The following is a 24,141-nucleotide window of genomic DNA, read 5'->3' on the forward strand; positions in this document are numbered from 1 at the left end:
GAGCCCTAGTAATGACAGTAACAGTACACAAGGGACCACAAAAGTGGTCGGCACCAGCGCCTTCAGGGTATGGATGGGTAAACGGAGGCTCAGAGAAGCGATGTGAACACACTCTTTCTGCTCGGCAGCATCTGCAGCGTGCAAGGACAGCCGCGGGCTCCGAACTCGCGCCTCAGTCCCTCGCGCCTCCGCAGCGCACGCGCACTGGGCGTGCCGGGAGCGAACCTGGGCGTGTGTGGGTGTGTGCGCGCGCGCGCGCAGCGGGCGCGAGGACGACAGCTGTGGAGAGCGTGCGCGCGCTGACGTGCCGGGCGCCATGTTGGAGGGCTGGTGGTAGCGGCTCGGGGAGGTTCTCGCTCCGTCCGTCTCGCTCCGTCTCTCGCTTCCCCCCGGCTCCCTTCGGGACCCCCCTCCCCGATCGCCGGCGTGTGGCGGAGTGTGTGCGAGGGCGGGGCGGGCGTCCGGGGGGCGGGGGGCGGGCGCCGCGGCCCCCGGGACGGCGGCCGAGGGAGGCGCCGGCGGCGAGGGACTGCGCGGCGCCATGGACGTCGAGAGGCTGCAGGAGGCGCTGAAAGGTGGGGGTCGCCGCGCTGCCGGCCGCGCGCTCGGGCGGAGGCCGCCCGCGCCTGTCCGCTGTCGCCCGCGCCGGGCTTTGTGTGGGCTGCGGGCGTGGGGGGAGGGGAGCGCCTAGCACCGGCGCGGCCTCGTCGTCGTCGTCGTGCGGCGGCGGCGACGGCCTCCGGGCCTGCCGAGGCTCGCACTCACCGTGCTGGGGCCGAGGCTTGGCAAGCAACAGGCTCGAGAACACGGCTTCCCAAACTTGGAACCGCGGGGCCCCGGCGTTCTGAGGACTCCCCTCCCCCGCCCCCGCCTTGGACGTGCAGGGGCTTTTGGAGGATGGCGGCTTAGTTGGGTGGCTTTAGTGACTTGGGGCTGGATTCATTCAGATACACGCTGCGGAGGTCCGGGCTCGGGTCGGATGCCGGGGCTCCCCGGCGCCACTCTTGGGGAACACTGAAGGATCGTCGGTGAGGTGGAGTGCCCCCTTTAGGAGAATTTGCACTGCCGGTGGCAAAGGGTGCTATGGAGGTAGGGATTCAGGCGTGCGTGTTTGTGGGTGAGAGGCTGATTTTCTTTCTTAAAAAAATATTTTTTGAGACAATTTTTCTGTGTAGCCCTGGCTGTTCTGGAACTCGCTCTGTAGACCAGGCTGGCCTCTAACTTAAGAGATCCGCCTGCTTCTGCCTCCCAAGTGCTGGGATTAAAGATGTGTCCCACAGGCGCCGAGCTGAGGCAGATTTTCTTAATTGTTTGCAAAGGTATAGAAAGAGTTTGAATGAAGTTTTCCTGGCGAGGACATAGTGATAACCCTTCTTTTCTTTTTCTTATCTAGATTTTGAGAAGAGAGGGAAAAAGGAAGTTTGTCCTGTACTGGATCAATTTCTCTGTCATGTAGCTAAAACTGGAGAAACAATGTAAGTAGAGAACGTGGGTTCATTGTCCCAGACCTACCTGTCATTCACAGTTGCTCAGGAATGTGGGAGAAAGAGGATTTCGGAAGGCTCCTGTAATAGATGTGTCAAAATGGGAGGCCCTGGGGATAGGTGAGATAGCCTAACAGGCTAAGGTGCTTGATACCAGGCCTGAGGACTTGCCGTTGATCTGGGAGAGCCACATAATAGAAGAGAGCTGACTCCCAAAAGTTGTCCTTTGACTCATACACAAATCAAATCAAAAAATGAATCTAATGAAAAAAAATGGAGATGCTTTAAAGATAACAGTAAAGGTGAGAATCCTGCGTATTGCATAACAATTGGTAAGAATTTATCAGAGTTTTGTAGATTTCTGTGCTTTGGCACAAAGAATTTTGCTTTTGGCAAAGTTGGAAAGAACCTAAGAAAAAATGTTCTATTGTGTGGCTTTGATACAGTTTCAGGGATTTGTTGTGGACTTTTTTTTTTTGTACTGTTACTTACCCAGCCTTTTGTTTTCTTACTGATCCTTGTGGTTGTTTGAAGTCTAGCTTGTATTTATTGCCTTGAGGACTTAAGGTGATTATCTGACACATTCCAGATGGTGAGGTTGTCACTGTCCTGACTTTCTAGGTTAGCTAGCTTACATATGCCCAACATCTTACTAGGCTCCTTTCCAAATGTTGATCAACTTATACTGTATTTTTTTCAAAAGGAAGAATCTGGTTCTATAGCTTGTGTGGGAAAAGTTGCTTTCACAGTTTGGCTCGGTTACTCTGGAGGATAACCCTTCTTTGTACACTACTTCGAGTAGTGTGGGGGTGGGGAGCAGGAAAGAGGAAAGATTATTTTGGGTTCATTGTTGGTGAGCTGTTTGCTTAGTTTGAATATAACACTCAGCAAGTGATTATATAGCTTCTCTGTCATCACTATTTAGTCATGGCCTGTAGCCCTGGCTGGCCTCAACCAACAACTATGTAGACCAGGCTGGATTTGAACTCAGTGGTCTGTATTGCACCTGCCTTCTTAATTAAAGTCTTCGGTATCCAAGCCAGGCTGTTTTTATCCTTTGAGAATCTTTGCAATCTCCATTTAGCTCAGATGGTTTGGAGCTCATTAGGTAGCCCAGACTGAGTTCATACTCTAGTCAGTCTTGTCTCGGCCACCAAGTGCTGGGGTTACAGATGTGACTGCCACCTCGGCCCCTCATTGTTGTCGCCAGCGTCTTAGTATTATGACCAGAGGGCACTGGAGCTGGAACTTAGTGCTTCATGTGCTAGACAGGAGCCACAACACTGAATTACATTCTCAGTCCCCTTAAAGATTTATCTTGAATCCTTTAATCCCAGCACTCGAGGCAGAGACAGAAGCAGAGGCAGACACAGGCGATTCTCTTGTGAGTTCTACAGAGTGAACTTGGCTCTACAGAGTGAGTACTGGGACAGCCAGGGCTGCACAGAGAAACCCTGTCTCGAAAAAAAAAAATTGAGAGTTGCCCACTCTGGCTTTGAACTTAGGGTCCTTCCGCTTTTTTCATCTCTGTAGTGCTAGGATTGTATGCATGCCCCAACACGCTCAGATCTCTGTCTTTATTAACAAGTACTCATTCGTTAAAGATTCATTTATGGTTGTAGTTTAGCTTTTTAATAACTAGCTGCATTTTAGGAAGAAATAGCTGTTGTAGTGTATAATTTAGTAGTTATAAAGCAGAACCTTTTCAGGGGGTTGTTAAAATCTATGTCAACCGAATGTGACTATGATTCGTTCACTTAATATTTCTTTGCATATCTGTTTTAAGAATGGGATCCTTGCAGGACATGGTGAACACCTTTTGTCCCAGAAGAAGATAAAAGGCACAGACAAGTAGATTTTTTTCCAGTTCAAGTACAGCCTGGTCTACAAAATTCTATGATACCCAAGGCTACATAGTGAGACTCTGTCTTGATTGGGGAGAAGGGAACCCTTTAGTGAAAAAAATCATTTATCAGGGTGGAGAGATGGCTCAGTGGTTAAGATCTGACTGCTCTTCCAAGGGACCCAGATTTGATTATTGGCACCCACTTGAAGGCTTACTAAGTCTCTGGAACTCCAGTTCCAGGGGATCTGATGACTTCTGGCCTTCAAGGGCACAGAACACATATGGTGTACATTGAAACATGTAAGCAAATACTCAAAATGAATGCAAGTCACTAGTTATATAGGAAAGCCGAAAAATGACTAGGTAGCATTTTTCAAAAGTAATACCTAAATGAGTCCCTAAAATATCATTGTTTATATTGCCTCTCTACTCTTGAGCTGTTGACCAGACTGAATTATTTCAGTGTCATCACAAGAAAAGCATTTTATTTCTTGAAAGTTGGTTTTTTTGTTTTGTTTTTCTGGTTTTTTTGTTGTTGTTGTTGTTGTTGTTGTTTGTTTTTTTTTGTTTTGTTTTGTTTTTTGACAAAAGATTATCTTAGCTTTGCGCTGGTGACTACTCACACCTTTGATCCCAGTACTTGGAAGGTAGAGGCAGGTGGATCTCTTGAGTTTAAGGCCAGCCTGATCTACAGAGTGAGTTCCAGGACAAAGCAGAGAAATCCTGTTTGGGGGATTGGAGAGGGATATCTTATACAAATTGCCTGTAGTTGATCTGCTCTGATTTAGAAATTGAACTTTCTACTCACTACATTGTTGGGATATTGTATATTTAGATGTTTGTTTTAAAATGATTGGTGCTTTTATATTCTTTATTATACTTAGTGGAGTTTGGACAATATGCATATTTTTTTCCAAACTAGGTGTAGCCCTTCTTTGCTTGCTTGTTTTTCACTAGTTCTGGGGGTGGAGCCTGGGTCTTGCATATGTTAGCCCAGTGCCCACCCATAGAGTCGCAAGTGCAGAACCAGAGAGCAATTACTCTAACTGGTTCTGGAATTGATATTTATATCTTTCTGTGTGCCAGGCAGGTGCTGTACCGCTGAGCAACATCCCCAGTCCAATACTGAGCTTCTCCCCCTCACAGGGTTTCTCTGTGTAGCCCTGACTGTCCTGAAACTCACTCTGTAGACCAGGCTGGCCTTGAACTCAGAAATCCACCGGCCTCTGACTCCCAAGTGCTGGGATTAAAAGCTGTCAGCCTTTTTTATGAAATTTGTCCACAACAAATTCCCTGGTTCTGGAGATTGAATGATTGGATCAGTATATCTCACAATTACTATATGAATCTATTTTACAGGAGAAAAGGTGGAAATAATGCTAATGTTACTTCCACGAAACAAGAATGTTAAAAATTTTTAAGGTTTATTTAATTTGTATTTTGGTTTTTCAAGATTGGTTCCTGGCTATTCTGGAAAACATTCTGTAGATCAGGCTGGCTTCAAGCTCACAGAGATCTTACTGCCTCTGTTTCCCTAGTACTGGGATTAAAGATGTGTGCCACTCCTTGCTAGGCCTTAAGGCTTATTTTTAATGTGTATGGGTGTTTTCCCTGCATATATCAACGTGCACTGTGTGAATGCTGTGCCTGCCAGGATCTGAAGTGACTGTCTGGAGTTTCAGGGGTTTGAGCTGCCCATGGATCTTTGGAGATGAATTCAGGTGCCCTTAACTGACAAGCATCCTAGCTGCAAGAAATCTCCAGCTCTAAGAAAGTTATTTTCTAACAAAATGCACCCACTTGGTAGTGCTTTCTGCTCTACCTGTTTTAAGGCAGGGTCATATTTAGGCACGCTTGTCTCTGTATATGGGGTTGGTTTCTGGACATGAGCTTTGTTATTGCCACGTTTAGGAGCTCAGTGAGCACAAGTGGTCCCTACATATCTTCTCTAGACTCACTGGTGGAGTGGCCAAGAATATTTCATTTGTAACTGCTGCTCTCAAGTTGGGCTGCCATGACTCTGGTGATACCTGTTGGACCTTGTGTGTGTGTGGGGGGGGGGGGTGGAGTGGGGGAGAGAGATGATTCTTAGTTGAAGGCTTTGACCTCTGTAGCATTGTTTCCTTTTGAACAGGTAGGTCCCAGCAGTGCACAGTTTGTTAGCTATTCTTGACCCTTTGGGGTTTTTTGGCTTTTTATTTTGCTGTCTAATCTGTCTGACGGGGACTTTGAGAGACCAACAAAGCCAACTGCCATTCTTTTTGGTTTCTTTTTTTCTTTTTCTTCCTTTTTTTTTTAAAGGAAAACTTAAATTGTTGCTAGACCAGTGTTGTGTGACAGAACTTTTCCTGGGGAACAATCTACTTACCCCCAATAAAGGAGTCCACAACAGACCAAACTACAGGTACCACCAAAGTCCCATTTGGTGAACCAGTGAATTTTGTTGGGGTTACTTAGGAACAGAATAACTCAGAGACAGCTGCATTACTACCAAGGCCCACCCCAGGATGACTTGACAGCTCACAAAATTTGGTAAACCTGGAGCACACTGCGGAGCCTGCAGGCAGTACAACAGGTTGGGCAGTGTACTTTCCTTGGGTTTCAGTTGCTCTAAACCTTTTCCAAGCAGCTCTGCTGGCTCCTGCTTCTTCCAGAGAGCTGGTCTCAGAGCCTGTGAAGCTCAGCTCCTCCCTGAGGGACTCACTCTCAGCTTTATTGTTTACTCAGTCAGGGATTGGCCTGGTGAATCTGGTCGGCTTCAGGGAGTTCTTGCTTTGTTTACCTCTTTGTTTAAAGAGCTTGCCTGCAGCATGGAATGTTTTGGTCATGGAGGAAACTTACACAGCAGCCAGTTAAAATAATGCTAGTACCTCAAACAGTATGGAAATAACATGCAAAAACTCAGACCACTACTTGGTGATAAATAATAGCTGTCATACAGCTTGCAGTGTGGCTGTGATGGGAATTAGAGGTAGTCTAGCAATTATCCAGGTTAGCCTGGAACTTACTTTATAGTGTAGGTTGGCTCCAGCTGGCAGGCCTGTCTAACCCTCCTTATGTTTATATAGTTACTACTTCAGGAAGGAAATAAGTTAGGTAACTTAAAAGTAGTCACTAGTCACTAGGAAGCTCTGATCTACAGCATTACAGTGTGAAGCTGGTAGGTCTTTTATAAATTTTAAGGTGGGGACTATTTTGTCTGTACTGAAAATATTTTTAACTTATTAGTAATCATGTAATGCTGGAACATACTGATTTTTCAGTCTTAATTTTTTTTTTTTTGATATATCACACTTAAAGTGTGGAAGTCAGAGGACACCTTGCAAGAATCAATTATAATACTTTTACCACGTGGTGCCAGAATCAAACTCAGGTTGATTGTGTTCTATCTTACTAGCCACAGTTTTTGTTTTGTTATTTTTTGAAAGAAACTATAGATTAAAGGCTTTGTTCCCCCCCCCCCCCCTTCCTCAGGTCTGTTAATTTTCCCTTTCATTTTAAGGGTGTAACATTGAATTCAGAGATCCTGTCTCTGCCTCCCAAGTGGCTGAGATTAAAGGCATATGCCACCAAGTCTGCCTGGCAGTTTTTTTCCCCCTTAGGTAAAACTTTGCTCTGTAGCCCAGACTGCCCTTTGACTTGTGACTAAGGTTTAGCCTCCTTAGTACTAAAATTGCAGGTGAGCATATGCCTGCTTCTAGTGGGAACTTCTGCTTTGGGTTAACTGTTTCCCACAGAACCTCAATAAAGACAGATTTCATGAACATATTTTGTATTAGACATCAAGTATTTCCTGTGCATAACTTGCCTTAGTCTTTGTGCTGTTTTCTGTGAAGTATGTATTGTTTAAAATGGGGCTAGGCTTACAATTATATGTATAGACGATAAGCAGTAGTTATCCTTGGGCATGGACAACAAACAGTATCAGGTCCTATCAAAACTCATTTCTTGATGCACCACTTGTGCTGTGTTCACTTGTGTAACATCTTCCCTCTTCACTGCAGCAATCCTACTTAAAACCACCATTAGAATTTATTATCATTGTTTGAGGTTGCCATTGCTTACCTAAATTGACTTCATATACCTACCTGCTTTCCTTCCTTTGTGGTACATATAGTACATGACCTGATGTCTGAGCCCTGTGGATGGGATGGGTGTTGGTGCAGGTATTGGAAGGTTGTGTTTGGTGATGCTTGAACAGTTTGGCATCGACCCATGTGCTCTTAACATTTTTATTTTGACATTACTAGTAACTTCAAAGCCAGAACACTTTTGTGTAAATTTATTTATTTATTTTTTTGCAGAGGCATAAATTTGATATGACATTGATGATTAGACATGCTATTTTAGTTTGTAAACCTAGCTTATTTTATGAAAAAGGCATAAATTGTGGAAATAATTGAAATTTGAGGGATATGAGAGGTTTCACTGATATTGGCATAGGTTTTGCTCTACTGTCTCTATAAAAAGAGAAGATAAGGTGACGTCTTATCAACCATTATCAAATTGTCTTTTAGGTTTTGCATGCTAACAGGAATTTGTTTTTTATAGATTTTTTTTTAAAGTTATGCTTGTATTTTAGGGATATTTGCACAATACTTTGTAGTTATTTGAGATTACTTTATTCTATATCTACCAGTTCTGGGCATGGAGACTGGTCTAACTTTTTAAGGGTTTTACAAGCAGTATTTCTTGATAGAACAATCTTGAATGTAGGTAGAATTTTGAGCTTTTTTTTTTTTTTTTTTTGAGACAGTATCTTGTAGCTCAAATTGGCTTTTTTGTTTGTTTGTTTTTTGTTTTGTTTTTTTTCCGAGACAGGGTTTCTCTGTATAGCCCTGGCTGTCTTTGAACTCCCTCTGTAGACCAGGCCAGAATCAGAAATCCACCTGCCTCTGCCTTCTGAGTGCTAGGATTAAAGGCATGCACTACCACCACCCAGCTTCAAATTGTCTTTGAACTTTGTATATAACCAAGGATGGCCTTGAGCTTCCTGCTTCCACCTTTGTAAAGTCGGGATTAGAGGTTTGTGCTACTGTACCTGGACTATATTTGAAGGTATTTATTGAGTCCATGAGCTCACAGTGCTGTTGTCTTCAATTTTGGTATTTTCTAATCTTTGCTCCTATTTGATAGACTCATAATTTCTTTGTTGCTTGGCTTTCTTGTATTTTCTATGGTCTGTGGTCTTACTGTACCACTCACTCTAGGATAGGATTGAAATCATTGGCACAGCCCGAGTGTGGCAACTTTAAAAACATAGTTGATGGTTCTAGAGAGATGGTTCAATGGTTAAGATAATTTATTCTTGCAGAGGTCTTTGTTCACTTCCTAGTACCCACATGCTTCAAAAAACATTTTTGTAATTAGTTCCAGGGGAGCGTACATCTGACCTCCATGGGCCCTGCATTGTGTGCACATGGTACATGTGCATACATGCAGACAAAGCATTCATACTGATAAAATAAATCTTATTTAAAACTTAAAAAGAGTATATGTTATCAATATTTTAGGGTTTTCTTTTTTTCTCCCTGAGACAAGGTCTCTGTGTAGCCTTGGCTGTCTTGGTACTTTCTCTGTAGACTACTAGGTTAGACTCTAAGCCCAGAGATGCACCTGCCTCTGCCTCCTGAGTGCTGGGATTAAAGGTATGTGCCACTACCACCCAGCATATTTAAGACTGTTCAAAGAGCTCTCTACAAACAGTCCTGCATCACTTGATGGCAATATTTTTCTGAGAACCTTGTTGGGAATTGATACTATTTTTAAACATCAGAGATTGCACTTACAAACATAGGTGGTGGAGGTTCTCTTGGTGTCTGAGTCTGCAGCTGGCACTATGCAGTTTGCTGGTATATAGTCAACTTTAGCTAGACTAGCTTTAACTAGAGACATTCTCTAGCAATAAAATATATGTAGGCCAGTGAGTCACATGTTCTTAACAAGAATTATGTACCATAGTAACCATAAATGCATTACTGTTCTAAACTACACAGTGTGGTGGGCTCTTGGGAAACTCATGGACTATCCTATCCCGCCTGTGTTGCATTATTTTGATGGCATGGCTGTGCCATCATACTAGGCAATAGGAATTTTCTTATTTTCATTTTCATTTCATATTTCTTACTCTGTTGATGACTAAGCCATAGTTATGTATGGTGTATGACTGAATTTACAAGCCGAATTTTTTATGGTTGTATTTCTAAATAGAAACTTCCATGAATATATGTGTTGATAGTTTTTTTTTAAACTCATGGTTCTGTAACTGAGTGGGCAGAGCTTGACTTGTTCTCCAGTGTGGCACACAGCTAGGTTAACAGAAGAAAAAACTTAAAAAAAAATGTACGTTGAATAAAACTCACGTGCATAGTAGTGCTGAGAGGTGTAGGGGGGAGGGGTTGATGCAGATGTTGGTTTTCAATGGCTATCCACATATATCTATATCTAATCCTTACCTGATCAGTAGATAGGTAGGTACTTGGGTAGATCTGGAACTCACTATGTAGACCAGGCTGTCATAATTCATAGAGAGCTACCTGCCTATGTGGTTGCAGTGCTAGTATTAAGTGGCCACTTTTGACTTTTGAGGTAAGTTCTCTTGCTGGGACCCTGGACTAATTATGGTAGTGCTCATTGCTTAGGTTAGGTTAGGTTGCTGACTACAGGCCCTAGGAATCCTGCCTTCATCTCTCCAACACTGGGGTTACACAATTACCCATCACAGTGCCTAGTTTTTTCTCCAGACCCAAGACAGTATTTTAACTTCAGAAAACAATAGAAAATATCTGAACCTTGACTGTGTTATGTGTAAATATTTGGAGATAAGTTTGCCTTGTTTACTTTCAAGTTCTGTATGTCCAGAATCTGTCCATTCTTTAATCAGTTTATTCATTTCTTAGACCTTAGATTGTCAAAGAATACAATGATCTTGCCTGTTAAAATCTCATTTTACTGTGTTATATTTTGTATTATGAATATTTTGTTAAAAACATGTCTCAGGCCAACCCAGTCTCCTTTGGCTGTCTGATAATTATCATCAGGGGTGTGTGTGGGGTGTGTGTGAGTGATTTTAGTGGTTTTTCTTTTCTTTTCTTTTTTTTTTTTTTTTTTTTGAGTCAGGGTGTCTAGTCCTGGATGGCCTGTATTGCTGGGGTTAAAGCACGCACTACCGCGCTTAGTAGTTTTAGAATTTTTATTGGACCTGGATCTCTTGTAGCCCAGGAAGACTTGAACTCTTTGTCCTTATTTGCCACCCATAGTCTGTCTTTAGCTTCTAAATTCTAGAATAATAGGCTTGTATCGCTTTATTTGTGTATGTGTTTATTTGGGACTAGGCTTATTTTGTAGTCCCAGCAGTCCTTGCACCTGTTAGGTTTATGCAAGGCTGGCCAAGAACTTGTTATAACTTTTGTTGCTGTCTCTCCAACGTTGTGATTATAGGCGTGCAACTACCATATCAAGCTGGGATCGTGCTTTTTGTATTATTGGTCCTTTAAAATGAAGACTTAACTATTTTAGCTTGAGCTGATATAACAACATAGAGGCTGCATGGCTTAGTGAGCAGGTCTTTTTCCCAGTTTCTTAGACTATGAAATCTAAGATGAGGATGTCCTGTGATGGTGAAACTTTGTTATCTGCCTTGTCAGTATTTCATCACACTTCAGAAAATGTCAGCTTCTCATGTCTCTAGGCTCTAACCTAATCATGAAGGTCCCATGCAGATGTCCTTAATTAGCTGTCTCCACAAGTCATTGCATTGAAGTTTAAGGGCTTCAGATTGTGAATATTGTAAGGTCTCATAATTGAGTTAATACTGTGCAGTGATTGAACCTCAGGTTTACTGATTAAATTGGAGTGTGGGTGCATTGTTGAAGATGATTTTCTTGCAAGTTATATTGAGTTGTGGAAACATTTTAGCTCTTCCTTCCTCTGTCTTTAAAAGAGCTATGAGAAGGGGCTTGGATTTGTTGAGTATAATCTGTGTGGCTACTTAGGTATTCAATAGCCTGTACATGTGTGATGCTTTGTAGCCCTTGATTCTCCTACCTTTGCCTCTCAAGCAACTGCTATAGTAGATGTGTGCCCCTGGGCCTGACCAAAAATGTAGTTCTTTAAGAGAAATGTTTCACATAGGTTTTTAGATGAGTCTAGGACCAGTTCCCTACATTTATATAGGGAGGAGTGTGTGTGTGTGTGTGTGTGTGTTTCTGTCTGTCTGTCTGTCTGTCTGTCTGTCTGTCTGTCTGTGTTGTATATGGTGTGAGTATGTAGGTCAGAGAATAACTTAAAATGTCTGTCTTCACCTTGAGGCAGGGTCTTTATCACTGTGTAGACCAGGGAAGTTGGTATCTTAGGGGCTTGGGAAGACAGATGCTTAGTGAGTCAGTGTCATGTTGTCTGTATTAGCCTAGCATTCTAAAGTGTCCACGTACATAACAGGGGAAAATGTAAAATTGAAATTAGCTTTAAATATTTACATTTATGAACTTTTCTTCTGTTTATGAATATTTATGTAAATTCTTCTATGATTTTGACATAATTATAACTTAATCCAACAATGGCTTGTCTTAGGGTTTCCTTCCATTGCTGTGAAGATCCATCATGACCATGGCAACTCTTAGAAAACATTTGATGAGGCTGTTGGCTTGTTTGTTGTTTAGGGATGTTCAAAATGTGTGTGTCGTTTCAGGTTAATAGGGTTTATGGGGAAAATCTTAATTTGTGACTAATTGAGATTGTACAAAGTGCTACATTAAAGCTCAGACTCTCTGAATGCTAAGTGAACCTTTAAGTTAGGTAATCTGCTAGGGTGGGTGTTTAAATGGCTCATTTGGGAGTGTTCACAAAGACTGGAGTTAATGTGATAGTTCCACAACATGTTTAGTATTAAACTATAGGAAATAAAATTTTAAATTGTAATGGGAAAGTCAGAAGAGACCCTCCACCTGTCATTTCTGGTTGAAACAGAAGCATTCTAAATGTTATCCTAAAAGAGTTTAGAAAGTACCATAATAAGTTTAAGGACTTTTGCATAATTTATTTTGATTGACTTAAATCCAAAAGGAAATAAGAAAAGAGGAGAAATATATTTTGTGGAAGGAATCAGGCCTTGGGTGAGGGGAGGAGAAGGCACCTGTGGAGGACAAGGCATTGGAGTCCGGAGAGCTGGTCCTTGGGCTGCTGCCTGGAGGCTGGCTGGTGTGCTTCAACCGCTTTTTCTTTCAGTTTCCTTTCTGTTCCACTTTCAGAGGCAGTGATTGATCCATTTGCCTTAATCCACTTTTTTGAGGGCATCTGGTGTTTTTTTGGGCATTTTTTAGGGCATAATACCACCAGAATTCAAGAGAAACAGCTGGCAAGGGGTTGGGGGCAGGGAGCACGGGAAATTCCCATGTTTAAGTCTTTCCAGAAGAGTAGTGAGTACAAATGAGTTGAGGAGCCAACTCCTGTATATACACTGTAGCCAGCTGTGCAGAGCGCTCAGTTGATCACTAAGTAAAGTCCATCAGTAAGGGTTACAGTTGCAACTTTGTGGCAGTGAGAAGAGCAGAGTCTGCCTTGAGGATCCAGATACAGTCAGAACCTCAGTCTGTAGAAGTCTTTGAGTTAGTGGTGTGTACTTAAAGTTTTTATGGCAAGGATGTTTCCCCTAGAAAGTGTCCCCCACCCCACCCCAATGAAGACTGTGCTGACTGGAACTCAGAGATCTGCCTTCCTCTTCCAAGCACTGGGAATAAAACTGTGAGCCACTTAGCCTAAGAAAGGTAGTGACTTTCTCATACATACTTTTTAGAATCAAGGTATCTGATGTTTTTTAAATTTCATTTATTTTTATTTTCATTTATATGAGTATACTGGAAATGTCTTCAGATAGAGCAGAAGAGGGCATTGGATCCCATTACAAATAGTTGTGAGCCACCATGTGGTTGCTGGAAATTGAACTCAGGGCATCTGGAAGAGCATTCAGTGCTCTTAAATGCTGAGCCATCTCTCCAGCCTCGTATCTGATGCTTTAACAGAGTTACAACGTGTGTTTCAGTAAGTAAATTGGGTCAGGTTCCTGGGAAGAATTAGCAGTTTTTACTAGTTATTACAAGGAAGTGGGGGACTACAGTGATTAAGAATAAATCATGAAATGCAATGCTACTGATTGCTGTGGGCATCAGAAATTTTAGTAAAGACATTGAATTTTTAATGTAGAAAGACTAGAAGTGTTGCTTAATGATTTTGTGCAAGAAAGAGAATCCATGGCTTTGTCCTTTGGAATCTTAGAACATTTAGGAAAAAACATTCCTCAGGAAACTACTATGGTGTGTTAAGTTTGTGGAACTGAAACTTGCAATAGGGGAAATAAGATTATCAGACAATTTGGGGTTTTCCATCTGGGACCATTCCCTATACACTCTTCCATTGTTTTTTTGATTTTTTAAAAGCTCAGGCTTTAAAAAAAAAGTCTTTGTGAATTACAGTTTCATTTGCTCACTTTAGACATCATATTGAAAAATCTTCATGAATTCTCTGAAGTTTAAGTGTGTGTGTGTGTGTGTGTGTGTGTGTGTGTGTGTGTGTGTGTGTGTGTGTATGCCTGCTTAAGTTTTGGCTTTCTGTTTTCCTGTTCCCTCATCACAGTGACTATATACTTCTCCTTTCTGGGTGCCCAGATTCAAAAGCATTCTAAAGTCTCTCTGGAAACCTCCTTTCCCATGTTATTGCTTATGATAGGACACTTGATAACTTAGTTGTGTGTGATTAGCCGTGCTGATGCTTTTGGTTTAGAGTGTGAGCTTCATGGAGCCATCTGGACCCTTCACCTGTAGTTACAAGGTAATGTAGAGATGCATACTTTTTGATGTTCTCCTGTACTTAAACTGTAGTTGGAGTGTGCAGCATTTTCACTGACTAGGGAGGGGCTGGAGTGGGATGACCATGACATTATTTCTGACCTCTTGAAAACTTTACTCTTAGTGAATTGAAATCCATGTTTGAAACAGAGACTGCATTAACAAAGAAATTGAACTGTGAATGGTTGTGCTGAATTTTTAGGTATGGTAAAGGAGATGTGGGTGCTGTTGATATTCTTTGTTATTTTCTCCCCTTCATTGGAGCTTTAACTGAACCTAGCACTCAGCACAACTGTACACAGCTCTACCACTGAGCTTGCAGCCCTGTAAAGGCACAGCTTGAATTCAGGCTAAAGAATAATGGTGCTTTGGAATAAGTGGCAGCCAGAGGTAGTAAAAATTGGTTTGTGTATATATTTTCAGACAGGGTCTCATTGTGTAGCCCTGGCTGCTGTTGGTAGAGCAGACTGACCTTGTGTCTGTTTCCTGAGTGCTGAGTACCACCATACCCAGCTTTCTGTTGTGCTGTTTTTGAAACATTTTCAGTGGCCCTGACTGGCTTATCATTTATAATGTACCATATAGTTCAGGCTGGCCTTGAACTTCCAGAAATCCCCTAGTTTCTGCCTTACAGGTATGTACTATCATGCTTGGGTCTCAGCTATATTCTTTATATGTTTTAAAGATATAAATAGATGTTTTGACAGAAAGATATGATGGGGAAAGGAGTCAATAGTGAATTAGGGATTTCATCACAGGGAGAAGAAAAATATGCAGGAACTATTGATGGGAAAAACCCAGTTTGGTGTTGGACACTTTTAGCAAAGTGGAAACATGGTTTCCAAATGTGGTTGGATGGATGAGTCTTAGAAATAAGGTCTGATTGACATATGTAGGTATAAAAGCCAGGCTGGATGAAACCTTTATCATAAAGAAAAGGTAGGCTGTGCTCCTGAATACTGCAGCGCTGAACATTTGAAAATGAGGAAGGATGGTAACTTTGCAGAATGCTCCTTGTAGAACAGGGAAGTTGAGGTGTTAGAATTAACCACTGAGGCCTGGAAAGATGGCTCTGCAGTTAAGAGCACTGGTTGCTCTTCCAGAGCAATTCCCAGCAACCATATGGTGTCTCACAATCATTTGTAATGGGATGTGATGTCCTCTTCTGGTGTGTGAAGACAGCTACAGTGTACTTATATAAATACAATCTTACACTTGATCTTAGCCAAGATATAAATACAATCTTAAAAAAATAAATATAATCACTAGATATAGCAACATGGAGGGTGCTGGTGATCCTGATGGGGACAAATTTGATTTAGTGGTAGAGCTAGCTGTAAGCCTGATGGGGAGATATCACTATGGGGATTTGGCTACATAAGACAATGAAGAAATGTGGTGGGAACTAGGAGAGGACCGTAAAGGAAAAAATGAAGATGGGAGGAATAGGTAGGTGGGGTGATTTACCAATGAAGTATTATGTAGGTATGTGATAAGGGGGAGATTGCTCATTGTTGTGCATTGGTGAGTATGTAGAAAGCTGGGCATTTCTTCCCTAATGCTTCAGTTTTAGAAAAGAAACAGGAAGTGAAGCCATCTAACTGGACAATAAGGAGGTTGTTTGAAGTACTACTGAAAGAGTGACAATAGGGTGGGTGTGAAGTACATAAATGTCTTCCCTCATCAAGCACTGTAGAAGTAAATTTCACTGAGTTGGACAAAGCTAAGAAGACATTTCTTTTGGTTGTTATTTTCTGTACTGTCTGTCATTTGACATATTGCCTTTATCTTTAAATAAAGAAATATAAATGAGTTAGGAATCAATACTGAGAATTTTCTCCTTAATAAAAGGGAATGCTTACAGTGCTTCCGAAAGTATTTCTAGGGCAGAGACTTCCTGAAGTTACCTATTATGTGACAGTATGTTATGACCTCAACAAGTCTATTTTGCTGGGTGGGGGTGGCACATACCTTTAATTGCAGCATTGGGTGGGGAGCAATCTGATCTCTTAAGTTCAAGATCAGCCTGGTCTAGAGTGAGTCCCAGAACAGCCAGGACTACACAGAAACTCTGTCTTGAAAAACAAAATATAAAAAAGTCTTTAACTGACCCATTTTACTATTATTAATGTCATCTCAAATGTTACCCTCAACCCCAAGTTCTTATATTTCTTTCAACTTTATTACTTTTAAAATTTTATTTTATGTGTGTGAGTGTTTTGCCTGTATGTATGTATATGTCCATGCACCACATGCATACCTGGTGTTGTAGAGGTCAAAAGAGACCATCAAATCTCCTGGTATTGGATTTACAAATGGTTGTCAACCACAGTGTGAGTAATGTAAACTTAATCCCACCCTTCTGCAAGAGCAGCAAATGTCAGTAGTCTAATAGCTAAAGAGGGGAGCATAATACGTCTTCTTAAAGTAGTGGTTTTCAACCTTCCGAATGCTGTGATCCTTGGATAGGGTTCCTCATGTAGTAACATTCAAACATGAGATTATTCTCATTGCTACTTCATGACTGTAATTTTGCTACTATACTTAGGCAATCCCTCTGAAAGATTCATTTGATACCCCCTACACCAAGGGTCATGAACTACAGGTTGAGAAACACTGTATTAAAGCATATTCATTCCTGTTAGATATATTCATTATTTAACACATCAATCTTGAGGTGAAACATGCATCTGATAAAAATATAAACACAATTTAATTAGGAGCCATGGTTGACCACTTTTAGTCAGTGTCATATGTATAGACTGCTTCTGCATCATTCCTTGGCTTTTGTGATCTTTGGAAAGGCTGGTCCAAGCAGCCCCATTATACATGCTTGAGGCAGGATTGTCTGTTAGGATTATAGGCAAGGGCTTCCATGCTTGTGTGATGGACATAATGTGTAGTGGAAATCAGGATAACTTGCAGGAACTTATTTTTCCTGCCTTGTAGGTTCCAGGGATTGAACTCAGGTCATCAGGCTTGGCAACAAGCTCCTTTACCTGTTTATCTTGGTGACAGAAAGAGCCATTCTTGATTGTTTATTTCAAATTGATTGCCTGGAGATTTTAAATTCCACCATGTCATAAAGATAGGAATCTTCATCTTACAACTAAGCCGACAATTTTTATAATAAAGGTACTCTTAATAATTTTGATTTATTTTTGATCTTCATTTTTCTAGGTACTATGCCATCACTTTATTTCGTTGAGCAAGTGAATGCTAGAGAGGAAACTGGTTTCTGCTTTCATTGTTTAAGTGGTATCACCTTATGATGCTGGATAGTTTGGGCATATAGTTAAATCATCTCTGGGTTTGAAGGTGTCTTCCTATTCTTCTTATGACATTGACTTTTTATACATCTGAGGTCCTCTGACAGTGTTTCATCAGTGAAATATCGGGGTGCTTTTTGTAGGGTTCAAGATAATGTACTTTATATTGTGCCTTGATATATATATATATGTGTGTGTGTGTGTGTGTGTCTTGTCAACTCTTAGTGTGGCTACTTTCTTTTTTTGTTTGTTTGTTTGTTTGTTTGTTTTTGTGTGTGTTTTTTGTTTTTAGAGTCAGGTTTTCTCTGTGTAGTCCTGGCTGCCCTGGAACTCACTCTGTAGACCAGGCTGGCCTCAACTCAAAAATCTGCCTGCCTCTGCCTCCCAAGTGCTGGGATTAAAGGCATGCGCCACCACTGCCCACCTTTATTTTTTTTTTTTATCTTTTTTTTTAGTGTGGCTACTTTCACTTACCCTTAAACTCTTTGAATGTGAAAACTGATAGTCATCCTTTGATGTCTTCAAGGTATTGCTATAGGAGCCCTGTTGATACCAAATTCTGGATGATCAAGTTCCTTAATATTTATTATGTTCAACCTACAGACGTCTTTCATGTGTTGCTTATCTTGATGACCTCAGTAATGTGATAAAATATCCTCACCTAAAGCAACTTAGTTTGGGTTATAGTGTCATAGTGACACCTTGTGGTGGTGCAAGGGCATCACAGGCAGACTAAGGTGGATGTTTTTAAAGGTCAAGTGCTAGAGTATTTTATTTTTGTTTTTGTTTTCCAAGACAGGGTTTCTCTGTTTAGCCCTGGTTGTCCCGGAACTCCCTCTGTAGACCAAGCTGGCCTCAAACTCAGAAATCCACCTGCCTCTGCCTCCCAAGTGCTGGGATTAAAGGTGTGTGACCCCCCTTCCAGAGTATTTATTTTAAATGAACCATCTATACTTTAGAATTTATCTTTTCACCTGTATGTTATGTCTCACTGAGATTTCAGTTGGAGGTTCTGGGTTTCCTGCTTTCATTTTTCATTGTAGTCCTCAGCAGAAGGGATTAAGGATTGTTGTGGTTCTTAACCGGTGGCAGTTCATTTAGCAGTGTCTAGAGGCACAGTTGTTACTTCTGAGGCGTGACTGGTGCTCCTGGCACAGGTGAATAGTGGTTGGCCATGCTGCAGAAAATTAAATCACATAAGGCAGCTTGTCATAACATAGGAGTCTGTGGCCCACAGTGCCAACATGGCTGAGTATGAGAAATTCCTTTTTTTTTTTTTTTTTTTTTTTTTACTTCTTATACTGGCTTTACTCAAGTCTTTGACCTTTTCGGTTTTTTGTTTTTTTTTTAAGCTCATCTTTTTAAGGGCCAGCCTATAGTTTGGACTGTGTCCTGACGGCCTTGTGCCATAGTTCTAAATCACTTGATCTTTTTGTAGCTTCTGTTTATTAGCACTAAAATCTCTGTTGTGAAAAGTCTACTTATTATTTAAAGTCTTTTGAAGTTAATTTTGCTAATTATGGATCTTCCTCTTCTATTTCTTCAGGAAATTTTATGTTGAGATATGCTAGCCTGGAACTAGGTTCCAGTGATCTCAGCCTCTTGAACTGAGATCACAGTCTGTGATACCACTTCGGGACTCTTTAACTGCTCTTGACCTTGTTGTGGGTTGTTAAATGAAAAGGATGGGGTGGCTTATCTCATATAGCCCTTGCTGACCTTGAATTTCTGATCTTGTTTTCCATTTCCCAACTGCTGGGGTTATAGATCTACGTCAGCATGCCCCACTTATGTAGTTTTAGGGATCAAGCTAAGGGCATCTACCGCATCTCCAGCCCCAGATTTTAAAAAAAAAACAAAAAAAAAACCAAGACCGAGTTTCTGATAGTACTGTTAGTGTAATTTCGTACGCTTCTGGATTGCTGTTAGGTTGTCATCAGTTCCATCCATCATTGCTTTCAATGTCATTATTAATTAATACATCATCAACACAGTGAAGATGCCTGACTCCTGATTCAAGACTTGACCTTTTGAATCACTTGCTTACAGAAGTATAGATAGAGGGTATACACTACTCTCCTAGTTTACCGGGCAGCTAGAAAGTTGTATGTCTAGCATTTTTATGTATGTATGTTATAGTGAATTATTACACTATTTTATAATTATATTTAAGCAGTGGACTTAAATGAAATTACTGTCTGCACAAGAAAATAAGTAATATCCCTAACTTTTGTGTCTCCTAAAACTTAAGATTGTTTGTTTAGGTATCATCTTCATTTTCTTACACTAATGATAAAATGTGAGGATAAAAAGGTCTGGTACTATTCCTAGGGGGACATGAACGAGCCTCTACTCATGCTTGATTAGGAACCAATGTCAGATCAAAGTAAAGACTACCACCACCAAAGTCCAGCTTGGTGAGCACTGGCTCATTTACACATACTGGTTGTTTAATCAATGTTCTACTGCTGTGAAGAGACAACCATGACCATGGCAACTCCTATAAAGGAAAGTATTTAGTTAGGGGTTGCTTATACTTTAGGTAGTAGTTCTCAACCTTTCTAATGCTGTGTCCCTTTATAAATAGTTTCTCATGTTATACTGATCCTCAACAATAAAATTATTTTCCTTCCTGCTTCATAACTGTAATTTTGCTCCTGTTGAGTTGTGATGTAAATCTGTTTTCTGGTGGTCTTAGATGACCTGTTACTTGTGAAAGGATGTTTAGTCCCCAATGGGTCTCAACTCACAAGTTGAGAAACACTGGTTTAGAAGTTTATCCATTATGAGCTTAGTGGCATGCAGGCAGGCAGAATGTTAGAGAAGGAACTGAAAGTTCTATGTTACCATCCACAGGCAGCTAGGAAGAGACAGACACTGGGCCTGGCATGAGCTTTTAAAACTCCAAAGATTTACTTCTTCCAACAAGGCTGCACCCACTTGAGCAAGGCCACACTTCTAATCCCTGTCAAGTAGCAGCAGTACCTAGTGACCAAGTATTCAGATACACTGATCTCCACACTGATGGTACTTAAAGAAGTATGGAGGAAGGGCCAAAAGCTCACCGCAGGATGGGTGGCTGGTAACCCATGGACCTGGAAATAAAGAATGTACTGTGCTGACTGTTAGCACAGTCAGAGGGTGTGTCTTCCAGGCAGTGTGGCCTTGGAGTGAGATTGTGCTAGAGAGATGGCTTAGTGGTTAAGAACGTTTGTTATTCTTACACGAGGACCTGAGTTTTGATTTTCAACACCCATATGACAACTCATAACTGTCTGCAAACTTCAGTTTCAGGAAATCTTGACACACTCTTGTGGCCTCCTTGAGCACCAGGCACCCAGGGGGTTCACAAGCAAACATTCATACAAAACACCCATATATATTAAAAATAAAAGTTGTTAGTGCTTATATGAGCTTGGGAGAAGTTGGTCAGTGTTAGGATTTCAGGTACTTGTGAAACAGCTTGAGTTGTTTATTGTCTGGGTCTCAAGGGGCATCCCTTAACAACTTCCTGAGTCTTAACAGCTTCCTTCAAAGATGGAGGAACATTTTATCCTGGAGGAAATTACACACAACAATGATTAGAGATGGAAAATGCTTATTTTTCCCATTCATGTGTGCATATTTGTGTGCATATCTAAGGATGATGTTGGAATTGATTTTTCCACGTTATTTGTTGAGTAGAGCAGTGTCTCTTGTTGAACCCAGAGCTTGCTGATGAGACTTAACAGGCTAGTGAGCTAGCTTCAGGTATCCCATCTTTACCTTCTAAGTACTGTAAGTACAATAGGCAGGCTACCATACCTACCTGGTTCCTGGTTCTGGGAATCAAAACTCTTGTCCTGTTGCTTGAGCTCTTGGTCCCTTAAACACTGAGCCATCTTCCCAGCTTAGGCAGTTGTGCTCTTTATTTATTACTGTGTCAGACTGGCTGGGGCCAGCACCCTGAGTACCTCAGGTGACGGCTGACTGACAGTGTCAGGTGGGGTGAATTAAAGTTATTTTGGCTTATTTTGGTTGGTTGTTTATATTGTGTGAGTCAAGATCTCACTGTATGGCACCTGATTGGCCTGGAACTTAAATTGTAGACAAAACTGCCCATAAACTCAGAGCTCTCCCTGCCTCAGTCTCCCGGGTGCTGGAATTACAGGTGTATGCCACCAAACCTGACATATTCTTTACTTTAAGCATTATAGCAAGGAAATTATGAACACCTTTATAATGTCTGTATTTGTGTTTAGTGTTAAGCAATTGTTAATGTTTTGTGACTTTTTTTTATAGGATTCAGTGGTCCCAATTTAAAGGCTATTTCATTTTCAAACTGGAGAAAGTGATGGATGATTTCAGAACTTCAGCTCCTGAACCAAGAGGTCCTCCCAATCCTAATGTTGAATATATTCCCTTTGATGAAATGAAGGAAAGAATACTGAAAATTGTCACTGGATTTAATGGGTATGCACATAATAATAGTAATAATAATATTTTCAAGAGTTAATTTTAACAAAGATTTTTTTCTTAAGTTTTGCTATATCTGATTGATAATTGATTTTTATCTTTAGTGATTGCCAAATATTGGTTCATAAATATTTTAAATGTTTACAATCTTGAAAAAAACTTAAACTGTTATGAGTTTCGAGGGTGTTCAGACTTTAAACATGCTTGATAGCAGTGATATTCCTTTATCAAAATATATTTTAGTATTTCTTGTGTTTACTTGGTATTATCTTGATATACTTGAGAGGTGTGTTTATACTTAAGAGGTATGCTTATTTTAGAGATTATGTGTCCTCCTATCTTCCAATAACTAAACACTTTTAACCTTTTGTAAAACATTGAAAACACCAGGAACACTGAGTGTGATATTTTAGACACGTTGCTGTGCTTGATATCCATTGCTGTGTTTTATCTTTCCTGAAGGGAAGATGACATTTGTGAGGTTGAGTGGCTGAACAGGCTGCATTTGGCACTGGCAATTTGAAGCTTGTGATAACTGTGAAATATAGTGAATTGGTTCATGTTATTAAAGTTCCTGTTCACTGGTAGGATTTATGTGAAGAAGTTTTAATTCTATGTTTTCATTGCCAGAAATAGCATGATTCTTTTGGGGGATGGTATTTGGGACAGGGTCTTACCATATAGCCCTGGCTAGCCTTGGAAATTCACAGAGATCCACTGCCTCCTTATCCTTTGTTGAGATTTAAGGTGGGTACCACCATTCTCAGCTGATTATTCCTATTTTAAATTTAGATATTTGCCTACAATATCAGAAGTTTATGCTTTGACATTGGGTCTATTAATAAAACTTATTTTTCCAGGAGATACCATGCCTGGTGTTTAGTGTCATCAGACTAGTTTTCCCTGGGACTCTGGAATGGGAGGAGACTTATCTTGACCATGTACCTGTAGTTGTTATTTAACCACATGCCTGGTCATTATGAGTTTAGTTGGGACTTAAAAAAGAATCACATACCAGGAAGAAGCCACATGTTATGTTTCTTTTATTTTTGAACTGGGTGTATGCAGAATAAACAGACTTCCTTTGTAGAATATTTGTGTTTGTGCATATGTGTACATACACAAAATGCATAGACATTCCAAATATATGGGAGTTAAAATGAATTATACCATCGTATTGTGAATATTGAGCTAACTTATGAATTAGTAAAAGCAAATATTCTTAATTGTATTAAAGTTAGACTAGATATCAGATAAGCAGGTTATTAGATAAAGCTAAAATATTTATAATTTTTAACCTGTTGAAACATATATTCATCTACTTCAGATGATTTGAAGTCATTAAATGCCTAAAAGCGCACTAAAGCATAATTGCTCTTACAGTGCTTCTCATCTTTGAGCCATAAGTATTTTAATTCCAGTTTTCAGAATGTCTGTTTTTGAATCATTTACTCTAATTAAGAGGATCTAAGTTTTAATTAGTTACCACTAACTATGTTATGAATTTTCATTTTATACCTGCGTTTTTGGTTTATAATTATATATTTACAAGTTGAAACATGATAACCTTTTGTTTGTAAGTTCTGAATATAGATTTTGATAGATTAAAAAGCATACCTTTTTGCTTTCCATCCAGTTTATTTTCTTTCTTTTTTAATAATATTGTGTTTGTGATGTGTACCTATGTGTATGCTCATCTGTAGTTTCCTGTGGCCACCAAAGGTCTGTCAGAATGTCATCTTCAATTGCTTACTAGCCCTGGAATTCATTGATTGGCTAGTGATAGAGCTCCGGGGATCCACTTGTCTCTGCTTAGCAGCATTTGGGATACAAATGTGTGCTACCTACCACCTAAGTGTGCTGCCTATCCAAATTCAGGTCCTTGGGTTGAAGCACAGCAAATACTTTACCCACTGAGTCCTTCCCCAGGACTGTTCATCAGTTGGGAATCTTCTTTCTAGTATACATTAGTTATGTTTTAATAGGTTGTTTTTGATAAAAGTGATGTATCTTTAGATCCCCAAATACCAGAAATATGTATAGAAAATGTATTGGAATCATGGTGTATGCTAGTTGTATATTCATTTTACAAAATATCTGATACCTCCGTGATCAGTAAGTATATGTATAGCCAGTGTGGTGGCTCATTACATTTGTCATCCCAGCACTCAGGAGGCTGGGATGATTTAAGACTGAATGCTGGGGCTGGAGAAATGGCTCAGCAGTAAAGAGCACCGACTGCTCTT

At 40.6% G+C, this 24,141-nt stretch overlaps 1 protein-coding gene across 2 annotated transcripts in view; it reads left to right on the forward strand.

The window, feature by feature from the left end:
* Positions 1–294: 294 nt before the first annotated feature.
* Ppp4r2 (protein phosphatase 4 regulatory subunit 2) overlaps positions 295–24,141 on the forward strand; it is a 39,594-nt gene continuing 15,747 nt past the window's right edge. Inside the window, exons 1-3 of one of the 2 annotated variants that reach the window (XM_052174440.1) lie at positions 295–575; positions 1,394–1,475; positions 21,722–21,892. In XM_052174440.1, the coding sequence (XP_052030400.1) occupies positions 542–575; positions 1,394–1,475; positions 21,722–21,892 (287 nt within the window). In that variant the 5' untranslated portion in view covers positions 295–541. The remainder of the gene's footprint in view (positions 576–1,393; positions 1,476–21,721; positions 21,893–24,141) is intronic. The other variant, XM_052174439.1, reaches the window with a different exon arrangement.

This window comes from Apodemus sylvaticus, chromosome 2, assembly GCF_947179515.1.
Source record: "Apodemus sylvaticus chromosome 2, mApoSyl1.1, whole genome shotgun sequence".
NCBI classification, from domain to species: domain Eukaryota; kingdom Metazoa; phylum Chordata; class Mammalia; order Rodentia; family Muridae; genus Apodemus; species Apodemus sylvaticus.